The 25,571-nt window shown below is 34.9% G+C and overlaps 1 protein-coding gene across 5 annotated transcripts in view; it reads left to right on the plus strand.

Annotated features, from left to right (window-relative positions):
* The window catches only part of NIPBL (NIPBL cohesin loading factor), a 171,867-nt gene that overhangs the window by 110,667 nt on the left and 35,629 nt on the right, over positions 1–25,571 (plus strand). For 4 of the 5 annotated variants that reach the window (XM_072858656.1, XM_072858657.1, XM_072858658.1 and 1 more), the window contains 8 exons: positions 14,163–14,345; positions 18,262–18,459; positions 18,640–18,711; positions 18,796–18,885; positions 20,117–20,220; positions 21,827–21,913; positions 24,211–24,442; positions 25,142–25,293. In XM_072858656.1, the coding sequence (XP_072714757.1) occupies positions 14,163–14,345; positions 18,262–18,459; positions 18,640–18,711; positions 18,796–18,885; positions 20,117–20,220; positions 21,827–21,913; positions 24,211–24,442; positions 25,142–25,293 (1,118 nt within the window). The remainder of the gene's footprint in view (positions 1–14,162; positions 14,346–18,261; positions 18,460–18,639; positions 18,712–18,795; positions 18,886–20,116; positions 20,221–21,826; positions 21,914–24,210; positions 24,443–25,141; positions 25,294–25,571) is intronic. The other variant, XM_072858660.1, reaches the window with a different exon arrangement.

Here is a 25,571-nt window from a genome sequence, read left to right on the forward strand (position 1 = left end):
TTTCTTACATAGTTATGTTTATAGAGCTGTCATGTCTCAAAAATAGACAAATAAAGTGGCAGGGGAGAGGATTTCAGCTGTATGCAGGTTGATTTATGAATGCAGTTCCAGGTATTTCATGAATTTGAGTTTAAAATGTTTTCTTACACAGTTGATCTGATAAGAAATGATGTAGAAAGCATCCTTGTGAATGTATAACTGTTTATGTGCATGTGTACAGAGTTGATATCTGTATAATGAATTTATTGTGCTACGTCTGTTCTCTATCTACTAACCTGTTTGTATTAACACTTAAAGAATTAATAATTCTGGATGTGTATTACTTATTTGTAAAATATTAGCCTCCTTGTTAAATATTTTCTCTTTATCCTGGAAATATGAACATTTCCTCTGTCCCTTTTTGAGGTTCAGAACAGGCAAAATTTCCATTTCTAATAATAATAGGTATCTAGAGTTAGACATAAAATGATGACATCTTTGCTGTCAGCTTAGTCTAAAGATTTCAGATGAAACTTTTATGTTCTTGATAGGGAATACTGAAAACTTTCTGATGGAACTCAACTCTAGTCTCAGAAGGATAGATTTTGAATTCAGACAATTCTTTGTGCAGAAAATAAGTAATTTTTAGAACCCTCAGAGCCATATACAGGGCATGTATGGTTTCTAAAATGTTTCTGAAGTACTTTTTTTGTAGTCTGTATTGTATGTGCTTATTTATATAGAATCTTTTAGTAATGCGTAAAGGTTTTAATGACTCTTGTCTGATTGGCATGACTCCAGTAGCTGTGTTACACATGAGCAACACATTAATTTTAAAGTCAGGTTTATAACTTTTCTGCAATGTTTTTGTGTATTTTGTTTCTGAAGTCATATATTTCTTACATACTCTCAAATAATTTGGGACATATTTTCCAGGGAAAGAAAATGTTTGAATCTGATATCAGTCTTTTTGCTATTGTATCCAGAATAAGGTTCTTACAATGATACTAGAAATAGGTTTCATGGAAAGAATAATGTTGTAACTATGTTTGTCTTACAAATCTAGTTTTGAGAGTTCGGCCAGGCAGATTTCGGAGAAAGTGTCTTTGAACTTCAGATTTTTCATGTGTATTTTTAGTTTTATATTTTTTTGCCCAACTTCCTGGTAACCTACTTCCTAGGATATATTATGCTAAATAATTAGGTGAACTCTAGTGTTTGAAAAGGTTCATAATTTATAAAGGTATCCCTTCATAAGCCAAAGTCTATTTGTCACCAACTGACTGATATAGAAAATGTTCATGACATTGCTACAATGTCCCCAGTCCAACTGAGAGAAATAGTGTTCACTGTTTTACTCTGTTCCATTTTTAGTTATAAACATTTTAATATACTAGGAAATGTAATTTTCATAAACATTCTTTATTTAGTTCATCCTATATTTCTTCATGGATTGTAGCAAATCTTTTCTAGTGTTGCCTTTTAGCATCATTATTCCACTTCTCACATCCCTCTTATTCCATGTAGCTTAGTATATTTTGCTTTATCTTTCCTTCTTTTACTTCCTTGTATTTCTTGTCCTTTGTTTTTGCTTTCTCATCCATCCCTCCCCCAAGAAAATGTCTTCTGGCTTTGTCATGTACAACATCATTGCTGTGATTTATCTGAAATCCAGTTTAAAATAGGATGAGGTCAGTTATTTCAAAAAAACATTTAGGTAGTCATTCTGTCTTAAGGGACTAATGCCCATTCATTATAAAACTCAGTAAAATTGACTTGTTTTAACCTAAAATTAATGCTTTGCAAACTGAAAGGCTATACAACTTTTTAGATTGTTTCAGTAAATTTTAAATTTGAAAATCATACCTTTTTTGTGCATGTGCAATCATACCTTGTGCAATATTGTGTAATCATTCCTTACATTGTACTGCAAAAATAAAAAGTAACATTTTAATCAAATTGTATAGACAGGTTTGAAATCTTGTTAAGTTATTATATGAATGGGAGGGATAGCCATAGTATGCGACTGTTAATATTGAATCATCCGAACAGTCCCTTTTGGCATTTACAAGGAAGAATCGACTTTTTTCTCTCTCTCCTGATCTTTGAGCATTTTTCTGAAAGATTCACTCTAGCTCAGAGGAAAGTTATGGAAATTTTTTTCGTAGTATTTTTGTTAAGGGGTCTTATGGTGGCCTGTTTTGTCTGGGTCAGAATGAATTGTAACACCTTTTTCTTCTGGTTTTAACATCTGTGAATGCCCTTTATTCTGGTTTTAATGCAAATGTATGTTGTTGGGGGATCCATGAAACCTTCTCCGTTGGAGTTTGTGCCTGCAATGCGGAGGTTCTGAGGAGATTGATATCCTTTCTTTTCAGAACTTCAGCGAATACCTTCTCTGCTGCTTCTTATAGCTATATTGATCAGCTATGTTGGGATGGGAGCTGTTAACAGTTTTACAGTTACTGCATTCTGAATAAGACAGATTTTCCTTTGTTAAAGTGTGAAACAGATATGAGTAATGAGAGAAATTGTAACTGTCTGTGTAAGATGCCCAAGTTGGTTTATAATATGTTTGAAGGACTGCCTTTCCAAAATAAGCACCATATATGGAATGCAGGTTTTAGTTCTAGGACAAATGAGTGCATGTTTTTTAAGACTTGTGCAGAAACACCTTTTGGGTCTTCCAATGTCACCTAAAAAGAGTTTGTTGTTTAAAAAAAAAAAAAATCTGATCTGAATGCTACTCCTTCATTGTGTAGATTGTTACAGGATTTCATTATCTGTACAACACAGAACTTTAAACACAGGTTTTCGTTGCTCACTACAAGTCTTCCTAAATATACTGTGTTCTCTGCTGCTATGATCTGAAATTTGAGTGAAGATTTGCCATTTCTTCAGAGGTCGTCTTCATATTTTTACAGGTGCAACTAAAAAATTTACTGCTGCTTAATCATCTTTATGTCGTAGAGTTAAAACAATGTTTCTAGATTTTTCTGTGTTCTGTGCTTGTGTAGTTTGTTGTGTTTGTGGTGTGGGTTTTTGTTGGTTTTTGGTTTGTGTGGTTTTGTTGGTTTTTTATTTTAATTCCAGGTGACTTTTTCTGAGCCTATAATAACTATAATTTGTAGTCAATGGTAGGTTGTAGCAGCATAAAATTCCATGGCATTTGTGTAACATGATGGTCCATCTTTGAGTTCTAGCACTTCTGGAAACAGTCTCACTTGTGAAGCAGAATAATCAATTAGGTGCTCATCTTCTAGGTAGAAGTGACAAGAAAGGGAGTATTCCAGGATGAAAAGCTGTATCCAGATTGTGTTGGCTCAGTGAGCCAACTTGTGATGCCTCTCACAGACTTATAATTAGCACGGCAGACCTACTCACAAATACTTTTTGGTACAGCTGAAAACTGTGGACAAAAAGGGAGCATCAATTTTAAACATTTGTTTAAATCCTTCATGTGTAGGATGAAATTGGCAAACTTTTGAGAAAAATAGCTTATGGATATTAACTCATCAAGAAAACTTTAGAGTTCAACTCAAATTTATTTCCAAAATAACAATCTCTTGATGCTGAAACAGACACACTGTTGTACTCACTGAAATCAGTGGGGCAAGCAGCTGTGGTGCAAGGAAATAACTGGAGTAAAAGCATATTTCCTTTGGAAAGGAAAAGGCTGCAACTCAGCTTGCTTACTACAGATTGTGCTTTTATAAAGATAACCATTGTGAAAGTCCATAATTCCACAAATCTGAAATTTGGAATCACTGTTTTAGAGTTCCTGGTAGCAACTGCATTTGCATGTGGGAAGGCCAGAGTAATAACCCACTAAGCATCTTGCATGTGCATGCACTGCCAGGTGGATCAAGCATGTCATAACTTTCTCTGAAGTTCTCTAGTAAATTATGCCACATTTCAGACAAGGAAAGGATATATTTCATGGTTTACAGCAAGGAGCTTATCATGATTCTTCTCAGCTGAAGTCTTTAAAGCTTTTCATAAACTCTAAATTTAACTGGAATTTTAGAAAAAAAAAAAACCCTTCACTTTCATAAGAATTCTACAGCCTTCCTGTTCTTCCTCTTTTCTGAGATATTAATGACTACCTCTTTTCAACTTAACTAGTCTAGAAGAGGAGCTAGCTGTCCCTCGTGGCATTAGAAGTATTTAAGATATGTTGGGTTTGCAGAGGATCCATTTTAATATACACTTTGTCCATTTAGCCCTAATTAAATTTTTTTCTCCTTTCTGGACTGAACAGATTCATAGTTTGAAAAATATTCCAGGCATTGTTTAGTCAAAAGCCAAAACCAAACTATATATAACCCGTTAAATCCAATAGTCTAGGAAGATCTCATTTGTCTAGCATGCTTTGCACCAGAATGGATGGTTCCTACTTGCAGAGATTTTTTAGGTATGGTGTGTCCATCCTATCCCAGAAAGTATGTTGGGATGTGTGTGGGCGTTGTACGTACTCTCTGGAGCCTTCATTTTTGATGCTAGTTTTTCAGAAGTAGGTGTTGGATAAACTGGTTGGATAAACTAGACAGCAGGAATTCAGCTGTTGCTCACTGGAGTCCTTTCTTGTGTTGATCTGTTACCAATACAATAGGAGACATTTTCAGCACAGCACTTTGCCTGGAGGCTGCTTTAGTTATTTCCTATTTTTGTCTCTTTGCCACTAAGGTAAATATTTTGATTCTTGTTCTCACAGTTGTTCTTAAGTCTTCTCTGGATAATAAGAGTGAACTTTACGTGTTGCACATCGAGTTCTTAGCAGCAACAATAAACTTGACCAAACCCACTAGTTCCATTGTACTTTCGTTAATCCAAAATACAATGCTTTATTTGCAGATTTAGGAGTACATTGTTTAATTAGTTCATTTTTGAAAAATTACTTTGGCACATGTAAGCGATTAGAAATTTATTACCTAATTTGTCAGAGCAATTTGTTGAAAGTCTAAAACTGCCTTTGGTTCGTGGACATGGCTGCTTGATCAGGTTCCTCGTACTTCTGGGAATAGCTAAGGCTATTTTGCATAAATAATTTTTGCAACAATGCATTGTAATATGTAAAAATGTGGGCCAGCAATTTGTCTGACATTACAATATGCAATGCAGACCTGTTCATATGCCTAAGTATCTAAATATGGATGTTATTTGTTGGCTTATGTGCAGGGATATGTGTTCAAAATTTTTGGTTTGAATTTTCTTCTAGACAAAGGGTAAATTTGGCAAAATACAAATAGGGGAAAGCCTCACATTTGCTTCTGGTAAATTAACTTTTCTGTTGCTGGACATTTTCAGCTGTCTTAGGTGACTGGTTTTGTGTAAGAAAATTTAAACTGTTTACTTGAAATTTGGAATTTCTTTTTGCTGCATGGGAACATTACCAATGAACATAAAAGAAAAGGATGAGACCTTTTTTATTCTTCAAATTACTGAACTGTTGTTTGCATTAAATAAAGGTTCCTTAAATATACTTACTGTTTAAGTAACTGTTACTTTAACTTACAGTTAAAAGTAACTTACTTTACTTTTAACTTACAGTTAAAAGTACTTACTGTTACTTTCCTTAAATATACTTATCTTCTGAGCAACTTTCCTGTAGTATTTTATATTAAAAGCTAAAACATCACCAATGTTTTGTTGTTGCTTATGTAATTAAGTTACTTTCAAGAAGCAAAACAAGAGTAGCTTCATGTGATATTTTCAGTGATAAAGGCTGAGAATATTTCCATGATAGAGTGAGGAAAAAGCAGATCTTCTTGATGTGCCTATAGTCACAGATCAGATGCAAATCATGGCATTTGTTTTGCTTATTCTCTGCAAAGATCTTGGTTGTATTATATTGATTATATAGGAGTTTTTCTTTTATGAGAAGAAACATTGGGGTTTAATTTGATTATATTTAATGAAGGTCTTTTTTCTTAGGTGAGGCCCCATGGCTCAGTTTTTAAATTAATCAGAATACATGGCTGGGAACACGCATCAATCATAAATTTCAGATTCCAAATGTTAATAGTAACAGAAAATTATATGCTGTGTTTTGCAATTGTACAAAACACCTTAACTTTTTAATACAATAAATTGAGTTGGCTTAAATTTCAATGCATATATTCAAAAGCAATGACAGTGAAATCCAAAAGCAATCCCCTGTCTCATAAAAGTGAGGGGTTTTGTGCAGCACTGCATTTATTTCAGTTGCCAGTCTTGCTCCATTTTACTCTGAGTACTGCTATATTTTTTGTGAAGTATCTTGCAAAACTAGACTGCTCTAGCTTTTTTTTTTTTTTTTAAATAAAGATGAAAAGTTAGTGAATAGCAATAAGGAATAAAATAACTTGTGGCTATAGTTGGCACAGCAATCAGATAGCTTGAGGAAATCATTGATAGCAATGTAAATGTGAGTTCTCTTGGTATCTTCGGAGAGTGTGCGTTGGGTATATTCCTTGCTCTCTGTCTGAATCCTTCAGGGTGCTCTTTGGAAATCTCTTCCCTCTGTCAAAAAATGTTTCTTGCTTCTGAGAGTATTTTGTGCTATTGTAAAATCCTTTTTGAATCTGTGCTGCTTAGCCGTGGGCAATGATGACCTCTACTACATCATGGAATTTATTCAGTTGCTGTGTCCAGATTCTTCTCTGACCCACCAACCTGGCTGGGTCCCATTTCTCAAGGCCAGAGCTAAGGACTGGAATATAAACAGGGAGCCTGAACCTCTCCTTTTATTTAGCCCGAGGCTGAGAGCCTTCCCTTTGTGCCAGTATTGGGGTAGATGAGGAAAAATGATTTTGAAATACATGTTCAAGCAGGTTCTATGGAATGATATAGGACATACTTCTTCCTAACGCTACTTCTCTCCCTCCCGCCAAATCCATTGCAGCAGAGAATCCTGTGGGCACAGTCCCTTGGGCAGTGGTGAGAGAATCTCAGTCTCTCCCCCCTCTTTCTGGTGGGGGTGGGGGTGTGTGTGAGCTGAGCTCAGGAGTTATCCCTTCATGGATGTAGTCAAAAGGTGAGGGTAAGGGGCTCAATAGAGGGTTATATCCTGTTTATAGGACGTAGCTGTATACCCTTCCACAAACTTTAAGGCAGAGAATGGGAGAGGAAAGAGGAAAGCCACTGAAGTAAATGGATGACTACTCAGATTATTGTCATCAGTATTCATCTTGATGGTGTGTTTTTCAGCTGATGATATGGTATTGAGATAAAAGTGGAACTTCTGTCTTATGAGCAGATGTACTTTCCTCATACCTTAAATTCCTCTCTGAGAAAAGGATTGCGATTTCCCTATGTTTCCCCTTTTGTTCTTGAAACTCTCCAGGGCACAGAATTATTGGGAGGAGTGTGAAGCTGGTGGGCAAGGGACTCTGATCACCAAGGACTCAGTATGCCATATAAAGAACATACTGAAGCATTTTAAGGGAGAGCCTGGTGGAAAAGATATCATTAAATTTGCACACTGAGAGAGCGCCATAAATTTTCAGCTCTAACCAGTGAGCTGTTCATCAGTCACAGGTAGTCACTTTGCACTGTAGTGCCTGAGTGCTATTACTGTAACAGTACTTAACTATTTTAAAAGGGTGTTTATTTTTCAAATATCTTTATAAAGTGGGGAATTACTTTTATCCCCTCTCTTTTCTTTTAGTTCTTAATCTAAAATAGAACCTTATCTGCATGAGTGGCTGTAGTAGAATTAAGCTGTGAGTCTGTGCTGTTGTATTTACAATGACATGGCTATCCAACAAGAAGGCAGCACTCTTGTTACGGAGTAAGAGTGTATTTTATTTGATTTAGCACAGAGTTTGAAGATTGTTTGAGCTAATCCAGAAAGAAATTGCTTTCCTTCCTGCAGATATGTCTGACATAGGAGCTTTTATCAGTGTGGTTATAGTGGTGACCCAAAGTTACTTGAGAAAGTTAGACAGTAGGTTGGTGATACATAAGGGAGGAACATCCTCTATCAAATGTTCAGAGAGGACATGTAAGGAAGATGAGCTTGGCCTCTGTGGAATAACAGCAAGACTGGATATACTAGTTATCAGCAAAATAAGAAGAGTCCAATAGCAGGTAATGTCTTCTGTGGCAAAAAGGGAGCAAGAGGAGGGCAAAATGAGGCTGCAATCTGTAGGTTTTTATTTTAATGCCAAAATGAAGATGTGTGGCAATTCATTAGTATAGAAGTTCCAGAATGTGGGGAGTGGCTAAACTTAAATTTCAAAATGCTGAGAAATGCAAAGTTAAGATTCATATCCCCACCCCAAACAAGTGGCACTGTTCCCTCTTAGACCCTTGTGTGTTCTTTTATATAATGTATTGATAGTTGGAGAAAGTTGCATTTTGAAATACAAGATATATCGAGAGATTACAAATATGAAATTGCATTAACTGCAGTTTTGCTTATTACAAACTATTAGCACACAGAAATGGAAAAGACATTATTTATGGAGGCTAATTTATGCAAAAGCCTTCATTAACATAAATCTCAGTTTTGAAATGAACTTCAGGGACAGTTTTTCTTCAAGTACTTGTTCATTTGCCAAAGTAGATGTATATGCAAACAGGCCATTTTGATGTCACAAGTATTTTAGAAGTAATCATATAAGCAAACTGATATGGATTGTTTCCACTGTATTAACTGTCTCTTATAGTTATGGAAGTAGCAATTTGGAGTTTAGGTTTCTAAATGTATTTGAATCTTGATGGCTTGTTAGTTAATAGGAAATTGCACCAAAAAGTAAACCATACATCTGTTTTCCATAGTTTGGAAAGCAAAGATAAATCATTACTGAGAAGATAACAGAGTTTATTAGTGTTGATTTTATACCAGGAATGGCCTCTCTGATCCTGGAAAGCTGACCTAAGTAAGCATCAGCAAGCACCATCCCCTTTTCCATAGCTGCTTGTTTGAAGTTGTTATATCAAGCCAGGTGAAACTAATATGAACACACTGATTGTTGTGTCAAAAAATAATTGTGCTGTCCATATTGAATGAATCCACTAAAATTCCATAATGATGTTACCTTTTTTTTTTTTTCCATGTTCAACCTCTTTTGAAGGCATTCATCTGCCTGGATCAGGGAGATCTATTTGACTTGCAAATTCAAGGAAAAGTGTTTTTTGGATCCTTTTAAAGATCAGATATGTGTAAATATTGGCTAAAGTTAAAGACTGTTCTACAAACTTGAAACTACCCATAAAGTTATGAACAAAAAGTGATACTGAACTTTGAATCAGATCTATGCCTTGCCATTCTTTTTTTAAGCCATACATGAAGAAGGGAAATACTATATCCACTAGACATTTGTAGAACTCTTTCTACTATACATGGCAAAACCCTTTGAAAAGCTTCCCAGATTAAAATAGAATATGGGAGGAGGATTACAGACTCATTCATTTTTAGCTAAGATTCTCTGGCTGGTTTTTAACTGTATTATATTTTGTCAAGAATTGCTTGGTGAGAAACAAGTATCTTGATGATCAGTGGATATTCAGTAACAGCTGAAGATTCTCTAATATCTTCTCTAAGAAACCTTTTGATAATGGCAATCAAACAAAAACAAGCATATGTTCTTCCTCCAGCAAGCAACTAGTAAGTCATGAACAGCATTGCATAGGTTTGGAAAAGCACTGAAGAAGTGGCTGTTCATGTATGCAGTTCTTTGAGATGAATTGTTCTTAGAGCTATTCTGTGACTTGCCCTTCAGTTTCATTAATGTGGAGTTTGTTAGCATGCTGTTCTTTACAGTGAGACAAAGATTTTATTATGATGGTACTTTTCTTCTGTTTTTTTTTTTTAATAATTGCAGCACCTTTGAGAATATGTGCAAGTGATGTCTGAAGAACACTGTTGCCTATAGCCTGTTTCAGGCATATTGTGTACACTGATGACACGCATTGCAAAAAATGGAGTTAGTCCGTTGATGAGGACAGTTCTTCAGAAAGCTAATTTATTGGAGCATTCTTACTAACTTGTGAAGTAACTTTTTGGTAAAGTTACTTTCTCCTTACCTATTTAAAAAGCCATGCAAACTAGAGGCGAATGTAACTGATTGAAGTGGAAACATAAAAGTAGGTACCAGGTCTTAGCAAACTTACCAAAGAAATTGAAAAACTGAAGGTGATCATACATGTTTTTGTAGATACTTTCAAAGGGATTTGTGTTGTAAATTCTTTTAATTCTTTTGAAAAGTATCCTGTAAACTGAAAAGGCATTAGTATGGGTTTTATAACCTAATGTTTGTTGCCATGTGACTGGATTCTTATGGTGAACTGGATTCTCTTAAGTATTTCTTTACTACCCTGAACAAATAAATAGTACATTCATTATAAAATATGGAGCTATAAAAAAAGGAATTTAGTAAGAAGTTTCTAGTGAAGATTGGGTTGCCCTGACTCAACATAACATAAGTAATGAAGTAAAATAAATATTAACATGCTCTTGACTGGAGGCCCACAGTATATAATATCCCTGGATTTCTTCAGAAAGGATGGGGAGTCCTTTTCCATGTATATCAGAATTGTAGATAATGCAGTCGTACTTAACTCCTTTGTACTGCATGAGTAGAACTCTTTTTAGATTTGGTTATTTACAATCCTCAGCAGCTAAGGAAACTGGGCATGCGGCAGACTTGCTCTGGGGAACATTGTGACAGAAACAAAAACTTTATAGATGGCTTATAGAGCACTTTACAATAATTCTATTTGTTCTCTTTTCTGCTATTCCCTTCTTGAATAAAGAAAGCTTTTCATATTCCCTAATAAAATAAAAAGGGGGAAGCTTATACTGTCATCTGAAATATCTGTAACAGGAGAGAGTGCAATTCAAGCATTAGTTGAATTTAGCACTGGAGAACATAGAAAATTTGGAACTTTTGAGGAGGAAATAAAGTTATTTTTCCAAATATTTGAAGTACTTGCATCTTTATTTTTTCATTGATGTCTAATTAATACCGTGGTAATTGATTTATTTTTAAAGATTGACTAGTGTTCTACCCCAGGAACAAAATCAATAAGGAAAGCAAGAATAGATATTCCTAGGAGGTAGGAGAGTAGTAGCCTGTGATTTTTGTTTCTTGTTTCAGGGTTTTTTGGTTTTTTTAAGGGTTTTCTTACTTAAAATATATCACCTTTCATCTTACTGAGATGTTCTTTGTGCACAGTATAAGGAAAATAAAGAACAAATTCTGTTCTAACAGTTCCTCAAAGCAATGATCACAATCTTAAAATTACATCATGAAACATTCAGGCATAGTTTTGAAATTGAGTTTGAAATTGAATTGAATTAGAATTTGGTCATGGAACTCTTGCCAAGCTAGGTATAAAATCCATTGCTGATTTGTTTCCTTTTCTGATTTCCTCTCTGAGCAATCTGTCTTACCAGTTATTCTGTTTTTAAATTTACTTTTCATTGTAGACTAGGAGAGGCTTAAAGATACATTTGTAGAAAATACTCCTGTTAGTGTAAGCGCATCTAGCCCATCTAGCTTTTAAGCATCTGTATGAATCTTAATGCAACTTTTGTTCCTTTACTTGCAGCTGTTTTTTGCAATGTCTTTGGCCAGATTTACTGTAGGCTTTATGCTATGTGTGTAGTCCTGCTGATTTCAGTGAAATTAGAAACAGTGCATAAAATTGAGAATATGTGTTAGAGAAACAAAATCTGAGGCCCTCTAGCAATTTCATCTGTGGAAATTGTCTTAAAATTGTGTATGTGAATTTTCCTGTAGTCTGGGGCTGGATGTAAGCTAAGTCTCTTCAGGCACTGTATAGGCATACAAAAAGACATGAAGTGTTAGTGTGGGGACACCACCACTCAGGTGCATGGCTATGCAGCGTCCAGATTAGACCTGGCTGGCATCCAGTCAGCTGGTGGTACACACAGAGGAACTGATCTGTCCGTGCTGTCATACTTCTGCCTGTCTTCAACAAAGTGCCCAGCCCGCAAAGAATCATCATGTCACAGCAACATGGTCAACCACACTGTGAAATGTTTTCTAGCATTTTTGAAAGCACTATTGAGAATTTAGGTAACTTTGGCAGGTGGTGATTATCAAAGGATGGCAACTTAAAGCAAATAAATAAGAGTGACCACAGCATGGGGGAATGTGCGGGTTTTGGCTGGGATAGAGTTAATTTTCTTCACAGTAGCTAGTATGGGGCTATGTTTTGGATTTGTGCTGGAAACAGAGTTGATAACACAGGGATGTTTTAGTTCCTGCTGAGCAGTGCTCGCACAGAGCCAAGGCCTTTTCTGCTCCTCACCCCACCCCACCAGCGAGGAGGTTGGGGGGGCACAAGGAGCTGGGAGGGGGCACAGCTGGGACAGCTGACCCCAACTGGCCAAAGGGCTATTCCAGACCATATGGCGTCATGCTCAGCATAGAAAGCTGGGGAAGAAGAAGAAGGAAGGGGGGGATGTCCCGAGTGATGGCGTTTGTCTTCCCAAGTAAATGTTACGCGTGCTGGAGCCCTGCTGTCCTGGAGATGGCTGAACCCCTGCCTGCCCATGGGAAGGAGTGAAGGAATGCCTTGCTTTGCTTTGCTTGTGTGCGTGGCTTTTGCTTTCCCTATTAAACTGTCTTTATCTCAACCCTCGAGTTTTCTCACTTTTACTCTTCCGATTCTCTCCCCCATCCCATTGTGGGGGGAGTGAGCGAGCGGCTGGGTAGGGCTCAGTTGCTGGCTGGGGTTAAACCACGACAGGGAAGCAGGGACAACTTTTGCTATCAGTTTTACTTTATAGCTATTTCCCTACCTCAGTTCGAAAAACCCAATATTTTAAGTTAAATCTTTTTTTAAAATACACTTAAATGAGATGACTTGCTGAACATACTTGAGAATTATAGAAAAATAATTTTCTGATCATTAGTTTCATTGCTTATAGGCAGTTTTTATGGATGTAGAGATATGTGAAACCAGTAATATATGAGACTTTTTTAAAAGTTTTGTTGCTGGAAACTATTTTCTCATATTAAGGCTCTTCTAATTCCAGTTAAAGATGTTTAAAGAGGGAAAGAAAAAAACAAGAAGGCTAATCTTGGATTGGAAGATCGGATATTAGTGTAAAAATGGAACTAAATTTTAGAAAGTTATGTTAGTGATATAGTGAATGCAATTAAAAAGTGAATTATCATCCAGCAGATGATTTTTTGGAGGATTGCGCATGTGTGTGTATAGCAATAGGCAGGTGATTTCCTCTTTAAATAATACAGTACGCCTTGGGAAGAAGAGAGAGGCACTTCTGACAAAGATGTTTGCTCTGTTGTTGGAAAAAGGTTAACAGTTTAGTCCGATAATCTTCAAATCTGTGCAATAGGTTCTTTGATAAAGATAAGACATCAAATAAAGAAAACCCCAAGAAATACTTTTGAATTAATTTGGTTTCTTTGTGTCAGTTGTAAAAATTTTGGCTGCAAATCTCCTTCATACTGACTGCATATGGGTCTGATTGTAGTTTCAAAATGCGATGAGAACTGTGTGATGATGTCTAACTATTTACCTCTGTAGAAAAGAAACCTGATGTGGTCCAGCTTGCTGTTTGTCTATATTAAATAAAAATCTTTCAACTATGCTTTGTAACAAAATCAAGCAAAAATTTGGGTTTCATTATAAAACTACTAGTAGGAGGTAAGAAAAAAATCTGAGGCAGAGGTTGGGTTGTCAATAATTTGGTCTGTATTTAGGGATAAGACCCCAGAGGTTCTGCCACAGATAGTCCCTGCTTACTGGAAGATGGAAGATTACTGTCTTGTGTACACTAAATAATATGAATGAGAATAAACAGAACTGTTAATGAGGCACAAAGAATCCTTAATTTACCTACACTGTTAGAAAACCTGTTAAATTCAGAGGATGAACTGAAATAAGACTAAATTTTGTGGAAGGTAGAGCAGGGATATATTTTTACAAAGGAAATTCACCAATTTGGATTTGTTTGTATTTATATGCCTGACAAAATATTTTATTGAAGGAGATGTGTATGCAATTTATTATGTTAATTTCTAATTGCAGTGTGAACAATAAATGCAACTTTAGAAAGGGCTGTCAAATACATCCAAGTATATCTAACTGTGGTATTATTAGTGGATATACTATAAGCAGTTCCTGAGAAAGGACTGTAGTGTTGGGCCCTTATTTTTATCTTCAGGTTCACATTTGCTCTTCTTACTCTCCATTAATAGGTAGCATAGATCAGTCAGTGTTAAAGGAGTTGCCTCCTGAGCTCCTGGCAGAAATTGAATCCACCATGCCACTTTGTGAACGTGTGAAAATGAACAAGCGCAAACGTAGCACAGTTAATGAGAAACCAAAATATGCTGAAATCAGTTCTGATGAAGACAATGACAGTGAAGAAGCTTTTGAATGTAAGTAGTACATCGTTCTGTTCCTACTGCTAAAGAAAGCTAATATTTTGCTTTTACAAAACGATACACTTTTTTTAAGTTGGCTACCCTAAAACATATGAAAACAAGTTTGCTGTCCAGACAACTACTTGGCCAAGAACCTTTTTTTTTCTTTTAAAAGAAAAATTACTTGATTTCAATTTTTCACTCAAGATGAAAAGCAGCTAGTTATTAAATTTATTTCCCTAATTACCTTATGGGAAGCCACTGCCTAGATTTTTTTTCTTTTAGTTGTGCAATGAAACATTTTTAGCCAATCAGATTAAAGAAAATATCATCTAAAGCAGCACAGAAACCTTGCATACAAAGGTATGCAAAGAAAACTTTCAGTAAATACATTTTAAATTATTCTGAGTTTCATTGATAAGAAAAGCAAAGAATCCCCTCTTGAATTTTTCTGACATGATAAATTGAGAATCTTACAGCCCAGAAATTTCTTAAAATATTTCATCTTCTATTATTTCTCTGGCATATTGCTTGAAAAACTGGAGTTGCTTTTGACAGTTCTCAAAATACCATTTAATGATGATTCTTGAATTAACTGTTTTCAAAGGAAGAGAGGAAGCTTGTAGTTAGACTTTTGCTGTGCAATCAGGTAAAGTTCATAAGTGTCAAAAAAACTGTTATATGCCTCTTAAGTTAGGAAGGGATTTCCTACTTGCTAGTAAGAGTATGGTTAGTTTGTGTATACGGTAGTTAGTTAGCCCTCACTGAAAAGAAATGCTATTAAAACAGAGTGAATCAGTTCAGTCTGAGTAACATCTTAGCTGTGTTACCTATGCAGGGCTACAGGAGAAGTGCCTATTGCTGTTAACCTGAGAAGGCATCTTGCTTATAATGATTTTTTTCCAAGTTTAGGCTCTTTCCATCTTTGCTTATATAAACATCTTACTGAACTTTTGTAAAACACAATGTTTTGCTTTTTAGTCTTTCTTAGGGTCCAAAAGAGAAAGATTTGTTTGTTCTGCTTTTTAATATGTTCCAAGTTCTCATCCAACAGATACGCAATGCGTATGCACACATACACATAAAAATTATAATGGCGATATCTCTGATCTTTATCAAAGAAGCAGAAAAGAATGTCCTTTTGTCTGTTTGTTTTTCATTTAAAATATAACTGAATAATGCTGCTTCAACCGTGAGTATGAGATCTTGAGGTAACTTGTAATCAGCCTTGATTATGGCAAAGGATTAATGATGATTTGCTTCATTCAGGATTCTATATTCTCTGTTTACCATACCATATCACCTACTTATGATGTTAATAATCTGGAACAGTGAATGCAAAAAATAAATAAGTAAAGCAAAATTATTTAAGTTGGTTGGGAATGGAGAGAATTGTCAAGAATTTCAGATACCTTAATCTACCTATTAGCCGCAGTGGCTGTTGAAATTCTTAAATGCAAAGTAAAGCAAATTAAGGAAAACTCTCACAGTAATTATATGCTTTAAGGGATTCTAGGTTCATTATATCCACTCGAGATCTGGCCATCATTCTAAACAATTCAGGAGGACATCTGGTTTAAAAATAAATGATGATATTTCTCAAAGGATACTGTAGAACTGAATTGAATTGAAATGAGACAAAATGATCAAGAGAATGAAAGATTTGTGACAAATACACTGAATAGATTTGTACTGTTACAAATATGTATTTCAGAATTCTTTTGGTTGTCTAAAAGTGAACTTTAAAAAATATGAAATAGTGATTATTATAGAAGAAGAGAAATTTGTTTATCTCATGAAGAAGGGGCATTCTGTTAAATTAAACGATGAGAAATTAAAAATTTATGAAATCATTCTCATACAATAAGTGCTAAACGTGTTATTGCATAAATGTTTGGCAGAATTCAGAAGGAAATTGGGTGTTTATATTCTGGATAGTCTTTATTTATGTATAAAATTAATAATAACTCTTGAAATATTATTAATACTTACATTTTTAGTCAATTTTATCTACTTCAAAATAAATTTTGTAGAGCAGTGATTGTGAATAGCTGTTCCCATGTTCATCTTATTTGCCTTGCAGAGCCAGGATGACTGTAGCACATTCTGTTTTGTCGTGCAGCATTGATAAACTGGTCAATTTAAAATTCTGCTGGAAAGCAATATTGGAAGTTACTTTTCTCATGGAGATGTAGCTGGGGTCAGAATTCGTCCTACAGAGCTTAAATTGATACTGATGATTTGTAAACTGTGGAGACAGATGTCATCTGCCTCCACAAAATACTGTCTCATGGGGGAAAAATAATCAGTTAAGATGTGTAAAGTCTTTTCCCATAAAACACTTGGTTTCTTCTCCAATGTGCTCGCTCCCGGTATCCAAGATGGCCCTCCATTTCTTCAGTCACAGTTAACTCTCAACCATTTTAGGCAGTGTTAGTACCTCAAGCATCATGAACATGACTGTACTGCCTCCGGAAGCAAATCTGATCCATAAGTAGAACAGCTCAAAGCATGAACTAAATTATTACCTTAAACACTTGGACCACCTCTGTGCAGAAGTTTCATACTGTTTTCAGAAGTGGGAGCCCTCTAGGGTGCAGTGCAGAGCATTAGTATCACCACAGGTTCAATGTTGTTGTTTTTATTAGTTCTGAGCCTGGGCTGACTACTCCTGGTACTATACCAGGTGTGACTATATCCTGGTATGTTTCCTATGCTTCTCAATAAACTGGGGTTGTGGAAAGAACTTGTCAATTCTGTTCCAGTTCTGTATGAATGCTTAGAGACATTTTGCTCAGAAACAACCCTGTATACAGTCATACCTCTCTAAACTTCAGGAGACTTTGGTAGAGACACACAGATGTCAGGGCTGTTATATGCAAGTTCACAAGAATAATAAACTCTGCTAGTCTAGAATGTGATGTTTTGGAGCTGTTTTGATCTTCACAGTGCAGTCGGTGTTAGACATCTCTTTGTTAGTCCAGTTATCCTGTTACATTAGATAATGGAGAGTTGGCTGATTTCGTGGATGAAATTACCTCCTCCTCCATATCCTTTTTCTATTACATCTTAGCACCCTCTCCCCTTCAAGACACACAAGACTTTCTTTGAAAATAACAGATAACTCTCCATTCCGCTCCCCCACTTTATTTCACCAAATCTCTGTTTCTGTATAGAACATTTATCACAGTTTCTTCAACATTCACTTCTGCTCAGCTTTTTGGTCCTGACTGAAAACTGGTTATAATAACCTTCTGTGATATATACTCGCTGCCTGGCTCAGAATTGTGACTCCAACTTTCTCCTTTACACTGAATTTTCTGCAATATATATCAAGACAAAATTTAGTTGTCTTGGCAAAACATAATATCTTTAAGCAACTAGATTGCCAAGTCTCATTGGAACTTGCTGTGTTAGATGGGCAAAGCATTCACTGAATTGGAATAAGGACACCCAGTAATAGTCACAATTTAGATAACTGAAGAAGTTATCTCAGTGCTCTCTTGTGAAAGGATGAAACTTATTTTGATTTGTTCTACTTTTCTTACTTTGTTTAAAAGGACAAATGCCCTGTAAATTTGTATTTTTAAATGTTTGCTGGTGTCTTTGCCAGTTTCAGGCATAGTTTTCATGTAATTCAAAAGAAATCATTAGAATAATGCCATAGCATAATTTTATATAATAGTTTTAAAGTGTTCACTTGTTTTACAGAACAGCTATACAACAGTGTTTAACTTACAAATCATACAATCATTTAGGTTGGAAAAGACCTTTCATCAAGTCCAACCATAAACCTAATACTGCCAAGTCCACCACTAAACCATGTCCCTAAGTGCCACATCTACACATCTTTTAAATGTTTAAGTGTTTAATTTTGAGCTATTAAAAGTAGAATTTTTGTACTTACAATGGAAATGCATTTCATTTCTAGCTTCTCGTAAAAGACATAAAAAGGATAGAGATGAAGCTTGGGAGTATGAAGAACATGACAGAAGAAGTTCTGGTGACCACAGGAGAAGTGGTCATTATCATGAAGGAAGGAGGACTTCTGGTAGTGGCCGTTACCGTAATCGCAGTCCTGATGACTCTGATATGGATGATTATTCTCCTCCTCCTAGCCTCAGTGAGGGTAACTGATTTTAAAAATTTTATTTTCTTCCATAATACTAGTGCATTTTTAATGGATATGTTAAACATTTTAAAGTAAACATCTTTACATGCAGTATTGAATACAAGTGTAAGAAATGTAAATAATTCTTTATTTCATTTCCGAGAAAGTATTTGTTCCACTCTTTATTCTCTTAATTAGTGGCTAGAAAAATGAAGAAAAAAGAAAAACAAAAGAAGAGGAAAGCTTATGAACCTAAACTAACACCTGAAGGTAATTTTAGAAGATTTTTTTCTGCAGTTTGTATTTTCTGTTTTGTATATAAAATAACTATTTATAAATTTCTTTTTTCACCAGAAATGATGGATTCTTCAACTTTCAAAAGGTTTACTGCTTCAATAGAGAATATTTTGGAAAATTTGGAAGACATGGATTTTACAGCTTTTGGTAATATGTCAGAAATTTTCAAAATGCTTTCCCCAATTAGAAACACAAGAAACACCAAAAACTTTGTATCTCACTATTTTCAAACTTCCTTCATGGTGGTTTAATTGCCTGTGATACATGCTACAGTATACTGCATTTATATGGCTTCTACCTTGAGTGGAGGCCTTTACCTTTCTGATTTCACTTGCTGCTGCAGGAAGAAGATCCTCCTTCTTCCTCCCTGCAGAATCCAAAGGGGACATAAATCTTAATGAGACACATAGTAATCCCTTGGAGTGGAAAGGATACCTCTTTGGGATGTCATTAGGGTGTTATCTTCTGTCAAACATATCTTTGTAAACAACACTAACGTAAGATGGTTCTCTTGCCAGTAATGTCTGAGGCACATAATTTTGCATCTGTTGTGGCCTTTGACCCAACAGAGTTTGATTATTCAATTCAAGCAGCAGAATCCTTATGCATTTATGGCTGAGGCACTGAATCCATTTATGCTCCTTATCCTATTCCGTGGAAAACCAGCCAGCTTAGCATAAGTGTCTGATGAAGTAGTTCAGGTTGACCAAGATGACTTTCTATTGAAATGGATAATGGAGCATTCGTTAATTTTTTTTTCCTACCATCTTTGTCACAAGATTAGAACAAGGGGAGGAGCATAGTAAACAAATCACTATGGTTTTTAAAGCAATAGTGTACACAACCTTGGACTTAAAAGTGAAGTAATTGGTTCTTTCTGTATCTGGTAACATCATGGTTCCTTTGTAAGGGTAAATATGATTAAGACACAGTGTATCCCAAGGTACTTAATTTCCTGTGTGTTTTTCATCTATTGCCCTTCCCCAGATTTGAACTTTAGAATTAGGACTACAGTCATTTAAGATTTGTTTTACTAAAATGAGGGTGATGGCACAAGAGCTGCAATAAATGGGTTTTGCTATATTAAAAAATTTTAGTTTACGATTTTCAGAAATGGATGCCTCATGTTAGGCTGTTAAATGGTGTTTCAGAAACAGTCATATTTAATAAGTAGTTGTTGTTTTAACACAACCAAAAGTTGTCATCATCAGTCATCACACGGAACCATTAGATGCTGTTTGGAACTATTAGATGCTAGCTGTTTGGAATATCAGTTCTTTTTCTTCAGTTGTCTTTTTCATATTGGCTGTAAAATACTGGTTTCCTTGAAGTCTAATTAGAAATATGATTGTTAATTTTTTAATTTTTTTTTTTAAAGGCGATGATGATGAGATTCCACAGGAATTGCTACTGGGAAAACATCAGCTTAGTGAGTTGGGTAGTGAATCTGCAAAAATCAAGGCAATGGGCATTATGGACAAGGTACATCTTCATAGTATTTAATTAACTCTTTGAACATATAATTTTGATAAACATACACAAACTTATGTCCCCTGTAATAACATTCCACCCTCTTCAGATGTGCATGTGACAGATGCTGTGAACAGTGGTGCTTCTGCTGACTTAGCTGAAGTGCTTAAAAGGTTCCCACATCTTAACTGTTACTGTCTCTGAAGCTGAGACATTTTTGTTGAATGGTCCTTCTCTGTCAATGCTGACTATATGTCAGTATGTAATACCCATGCCTGAGTAGTAAAATCTAAAATAATTAATCTACTTTCACAAAAACACATCAACCTGTAGGCTTTGCTCCTTACAGCTGGTGTTGAGCAACCACAGTAAATCAGAACCTGCTGGCAAAGTCAAAAAATCCACCCTTTCTGATGTATGCCGTTAGTGCAATGTAAATGTATGATGTCCATCCAGCATCACACTGAATTGCCTACTTCCTTCCTCTCTCCAAAGAGCCCTTTCAAACTTAGAAGATTTAATGCCTCAGGTGATAAGAAGATTCATTTTCTGCAAACTGCATATTGTGATTTCTTTGCCATACTCTTCCCGACTTCAGTACAAGGGAACTTTCTGTTGGTACAAACTGTGGTATCACACCTCTAGAAACAATGTTCTTGCTTTCCTTATCTTCCTGGAGCTCTTGGCTTTGGGCAGTCTGATGTTAAACTCTTACTATGCCTGCTCATGACCACTTACTATGTTTATGAAGTGACTGTGAAGCCACTTACTATGAAAGTCACTCTGAAGGGTTTTCATTAATCCAAAATTTAGATATTCTTCCTGGCCTTTTCTTCGATCTCCCTACCTTCCTTTGTAGCATGTTATCAGCCTGAGTGTTTCTCTTTTCTGATAGTTCTCACCCTTAACCTCTGTTCCCTATTTTTCACATATACATCAATACGTACATACATACATGTATACATAAAATCAGAATTTTGTTGCTTCTCAAGGTGATTGCCAATAGTATCTGGATGAATGAAACTGACTCTCCTGGAGTTTAGCATATTCTACAGATTATTTAATCATAATTCTGTAGAACATCAGTAAGTGAGTCTGAGTTACTTTTTTTCAACATGCTAGTTTTTCAAAGTTAATACAGTTATTAAGAATACATTTCCTTTTTATTAGCACTCAAGTATCAGGGAATTTTATTTCTGCTTGTCCATAGAATTTGGATTTTCTCCTAATAAAGCTCTATATGGTCAGTTAGACTTTGTGATTGATACTCAGATTTGGTAAATTTCTGTTTCTAGAAGAAAAAGTGTATAATTATACAACATTAATTACAGATATGCATTTTTAAATATATTTCTATGGATTTTGCTGGTTGAAAAGGCAGCTTGATTGCAATCTTAGAAAATATTTCACCTAGTTTAGTTATATTATCAGCGTTCTCAATCGTGCTGTGTCAGAAACCACAGAAGTCAAGATCAGATCATTATCTCAAATTGCTTACAATTGTAAGTGTTTCAGATTATGTAACAAGTTCTGTCCTTCATCCGTGGACATTCTTTTCAGCAATTTGGAAGCCTTTATGTTCATGCAGTTGTTTGATGTGATTCTTTTCTTGTTTTAGCTCTCAACAGATAAAACAGTAAAAGTCCTGAATATTTTGGAGAAGAATATTCAAGATGGATCAAAGCTGTCTACATTACTTAACCATGTGAGTTTCAAATTACATAATTTAACAACTTTATGTAGAATAGTCTTCTTCACTTGAGTCCTTTAGTGATAGTTTCAAATACTGTGTATGTGTGTGAAAGGAATTTCTAATCTAATATGTATGTAATTGCCAAATTTTAAGATTTGAAGTAAAATTCAATTGATTATATTCTTTCAGTACTAAACATGTTTTACTATAGTACTGATAACTAACAGGTGTATTGGGAGCAACTGAGTTTTCTTCTGTTTCAATTTTAAATATTATAGTTTCATCCTGAAATATTCATGGTAAGTGGTGTAATTTGCACCATTGGACATTTCTTTGCTACTTTTCTACGTGTCCATAAAACATCCCTTACACAATGGAATAAGTATTACAGCTTTCATGTAGAGCATATTCTTCTCCTGAGCATTAAGAACTGAGGAAGTACTTTGTTTAGGTCTGTTCTTACACTGCAAAGTTAAAGTTGTCAATGTAAACAAAATTAACAGGAAGTTTAAGATTTTAGGGATTTTTTCCTGATATACCTAAAACTACATGGGGATTTGGAGTTTTTATGAGGTTGATACGTGATACTTCACATTTCATATATTTCTTTATTTCTACACTTTCTAGTCAAAACAGTATCCTAGCAAGAACAGAGTTCTTGAGTTTTACGGAAAAAAATCAAAGTTGCTTGGTCTGCAAAATTAGAAAGTAATTATTTATATTGGAAAGGAAGAATTTGAACTTGCAAATGAAAACCAAAGACACATTATTTGTACCTAAATGCTTTCATCTAGATAGTTTGTAAGGTTTTCAAAGTTTCAGTATACGGTTCTGAATGTCTTCAGTAACATGAAAAATAAGTGAGAAGAAGGTGCTGGTTTACCTTGTCTACTTCACTGTGATTAAGTCTTTATGCTAATGTTTTTAAAGTGATATTTTTCTTTTAGCTTTTTGTAGTAAAACTCATGATTAGTAAGCAGTTAATGAAATTGTCAAATGATTGCAATTCAGAGACAAAGCTTCGATTAAAAAAAGAAGCAATCTTTAGCCAAACAAGTTTTAGATTTTTCTTAAAACCCATTAAACATGATTCAAATCATTATGGCAAAGAAAGCCTCTGCTAAGGAGTAAGCTTACATCTTTTACAGTGCAGTGACGATATCATACCTCCATGTCAGGTTGTTTTTCAGAGGCAGAGTACACTTGCATGTTCTTTTTATTTCCAAGATTAATGAGAAAAAAAAATAAAAAATAAAAGATTTAAAACTACCTGGGTTTTTGTTTTGTGGGGTTTGGGGGGGGGGGGGGTTGCTTTTGTTTTGGGTTTGGGGGTTTTTTTTAAGCCTCCTTTGTGTAAGGAACAAATGATTTAAAGCCATTCTATGCAAGACATTTACAGAGATCTCCTGATTTGCAGATTTCTGTTGATTTTACAAATATATATATCATATATATATAATACACTGTGATATTGTTTTAGATTCTTTTACCCCAAAGGTGAAAAGTTGATATGGTTTCACCAACCCCTTATTTTTACAAGGAAAGACAACAGTGTTGAACTGTGCTGTTACACAGGCAGGAAAGATTCTTTTTCTCTGTAGGCTATATCTGTACCAGAGAAGTTATTAAAAATTCCATTTGGTTTTGCTATAAATAATGTTATTAAAATATTTAAGTAGTGCTGGCTGGTCATAATTAACCTCATGTATGTTTGGTTTTATAACTTGTACAAACACAGAAATACAGAGATTCTATACCCTGTGTAAATCTAAATGGTCATATTTGATAAGACATGTTTTAAACCCATTGATAATAGATGAGTCGGTCTGTAAAGTGGAGAAAGTTATATTCTCATGAGTTTTGTGTGACTTAACAGTCTTTTTGTGTAAGAATTCCCTCTAGCGGCAAAAATTAGACTGATCAAAGGAGCAACTGGTGTGCATAGTCCACTGAAGAAAACACTAGATGAATGAGTTTAGATTTTGCTTAAGGTACATGTCTTAAGTAGAGTATGTGGCAATCTTCCTTCACAGTGCTTCCCGATGATACACAGAAAGCTTCTTTGTGTTCTAGCAGAAGCATACAGTGAGCTTTGAAGACTTTTAACTTAGGGAGACATATTACAAACATGTTGCTAGTGAAACAAACATTAGTTGATTTCTAAAACTATTTTTGTATCAAAAAGGAAATACAACATTTTATATGCATGTGTATGTAAGTATATGAAGGTTTATTATTATCTTTTACTTGGTAAGGATAAAAATTTGACTTCATGTTCACACTATCCTGTTTTTTCTTGCCTGTTACAGAACAATGACACTGAAGATGAGGAGAGATTATGGAGAGATCTTATTATGGAAAGAGTGACAAAATCTGCTGATGCTTGTCTTACTGCTATCAATATTATGACATCACCAAATATGCCTAAAGCTGTATATATTGAGGACGTAATAGAAAGAGTTATTCAATACACAAAGTTTCATTTGCAGAACACTCTCTATCCTCAGTATGATCCTGTGTATAGAGTGGATCCTCATGGTGGTTAGTATGCTAAGAAATTTTAAACATTCCACATTTAAACTTTCCACATTAAAAAATATCAAAACATAATCTACTGTATGATGATGCAAGTGATATGACTTTCTGGAATAAGATTTTTATATGCAACTCTTATACTGATAGTTCTTCCATAACACGTACAGCATCCTGAATTAATGCTTTGTGTTAGTTTGAGGATGATGAAATGTAGAGTAAAAAAACAATGAATGAAATGCATCCTCTGAATAACTTAGTCGTACAACATCTTGGTTTACTGCAATAATGTCAATGTAACCAAAGTATTTAGACTAAACTATTTAGAAGTTTGTCTGAAGTTCAGTTTCTGTGTATAGTTATACATAGGAATAAGTCATTTTATAGTCATAATCTCTGTGTATACAATTATTTATTTCAGTGAAATCTATTTATCATTTAGAATTTTGTTGTCACATGCATACCCTTAGGTGTGGGTGTTCAAGAATCTTTTTAAAAATCTTGGACCCAGAATTTAGAGCAATTATGAAAATATTAAATTTTTGCTTTCCAGCTGATTCTACTAAATAGTTTTTCTTCTGTAAGCAATTGCCTTTACAAAGCTGTAGTCATGCAGTTGTTTTGGGGACACTTTTTGATGAAGATCATCTTTCTAATATTTGATGTGAAACATTGAAAAAATTAATGAAGATATTTTTTATTTTCTAGGTGGTGTTTTAAGTTCAAAAGCAAAACGTGCCAAGTGTTCCACCCACAAGCAAAGAGTTATAGTGATGTTATATAACAAAGTTTGTGACATTGTCAGCAGTTTGTCAGAGTTGCTAGAGATACAGCTTCTTACTGATACAACTATTCTTCAGGTAAGTTTTATCAGAAGAATTTCTGTCTGAGAATGTTTGTTTTTCTTTTCCCAGAGAGAATGTAAAGTATGATTGTCTCAGTGACATGAAGTATGAAATCAGTACAAACTTTTGAATTATTAACATCAGTGACTAGCTTGTTGTGTAGTATCTAATCAGCAGGAGAAGAGCATTTAATGTTCAAATCTTTAATGGATTTTATTGTACAGTTAAAAGTTTAACCTGATTGTATTCAAATACAGCGTCATAGAATCATTTAGGTTGGAAAAGACCCTTGA

Source organism: Ciconia boyciana, chromosome 4 (genome assembly GCF_034638445.1).
Source record: "Ciconia boyciana chromosome 4, ASM3463844v1, whole genome shotgun sequence".
Lineage (NCBI taxonomy): Eukaryota > Metazoa > Chordata > Aves > Ciconiiformes > Ciconiidae > Ciconia > Ciconia boyciana.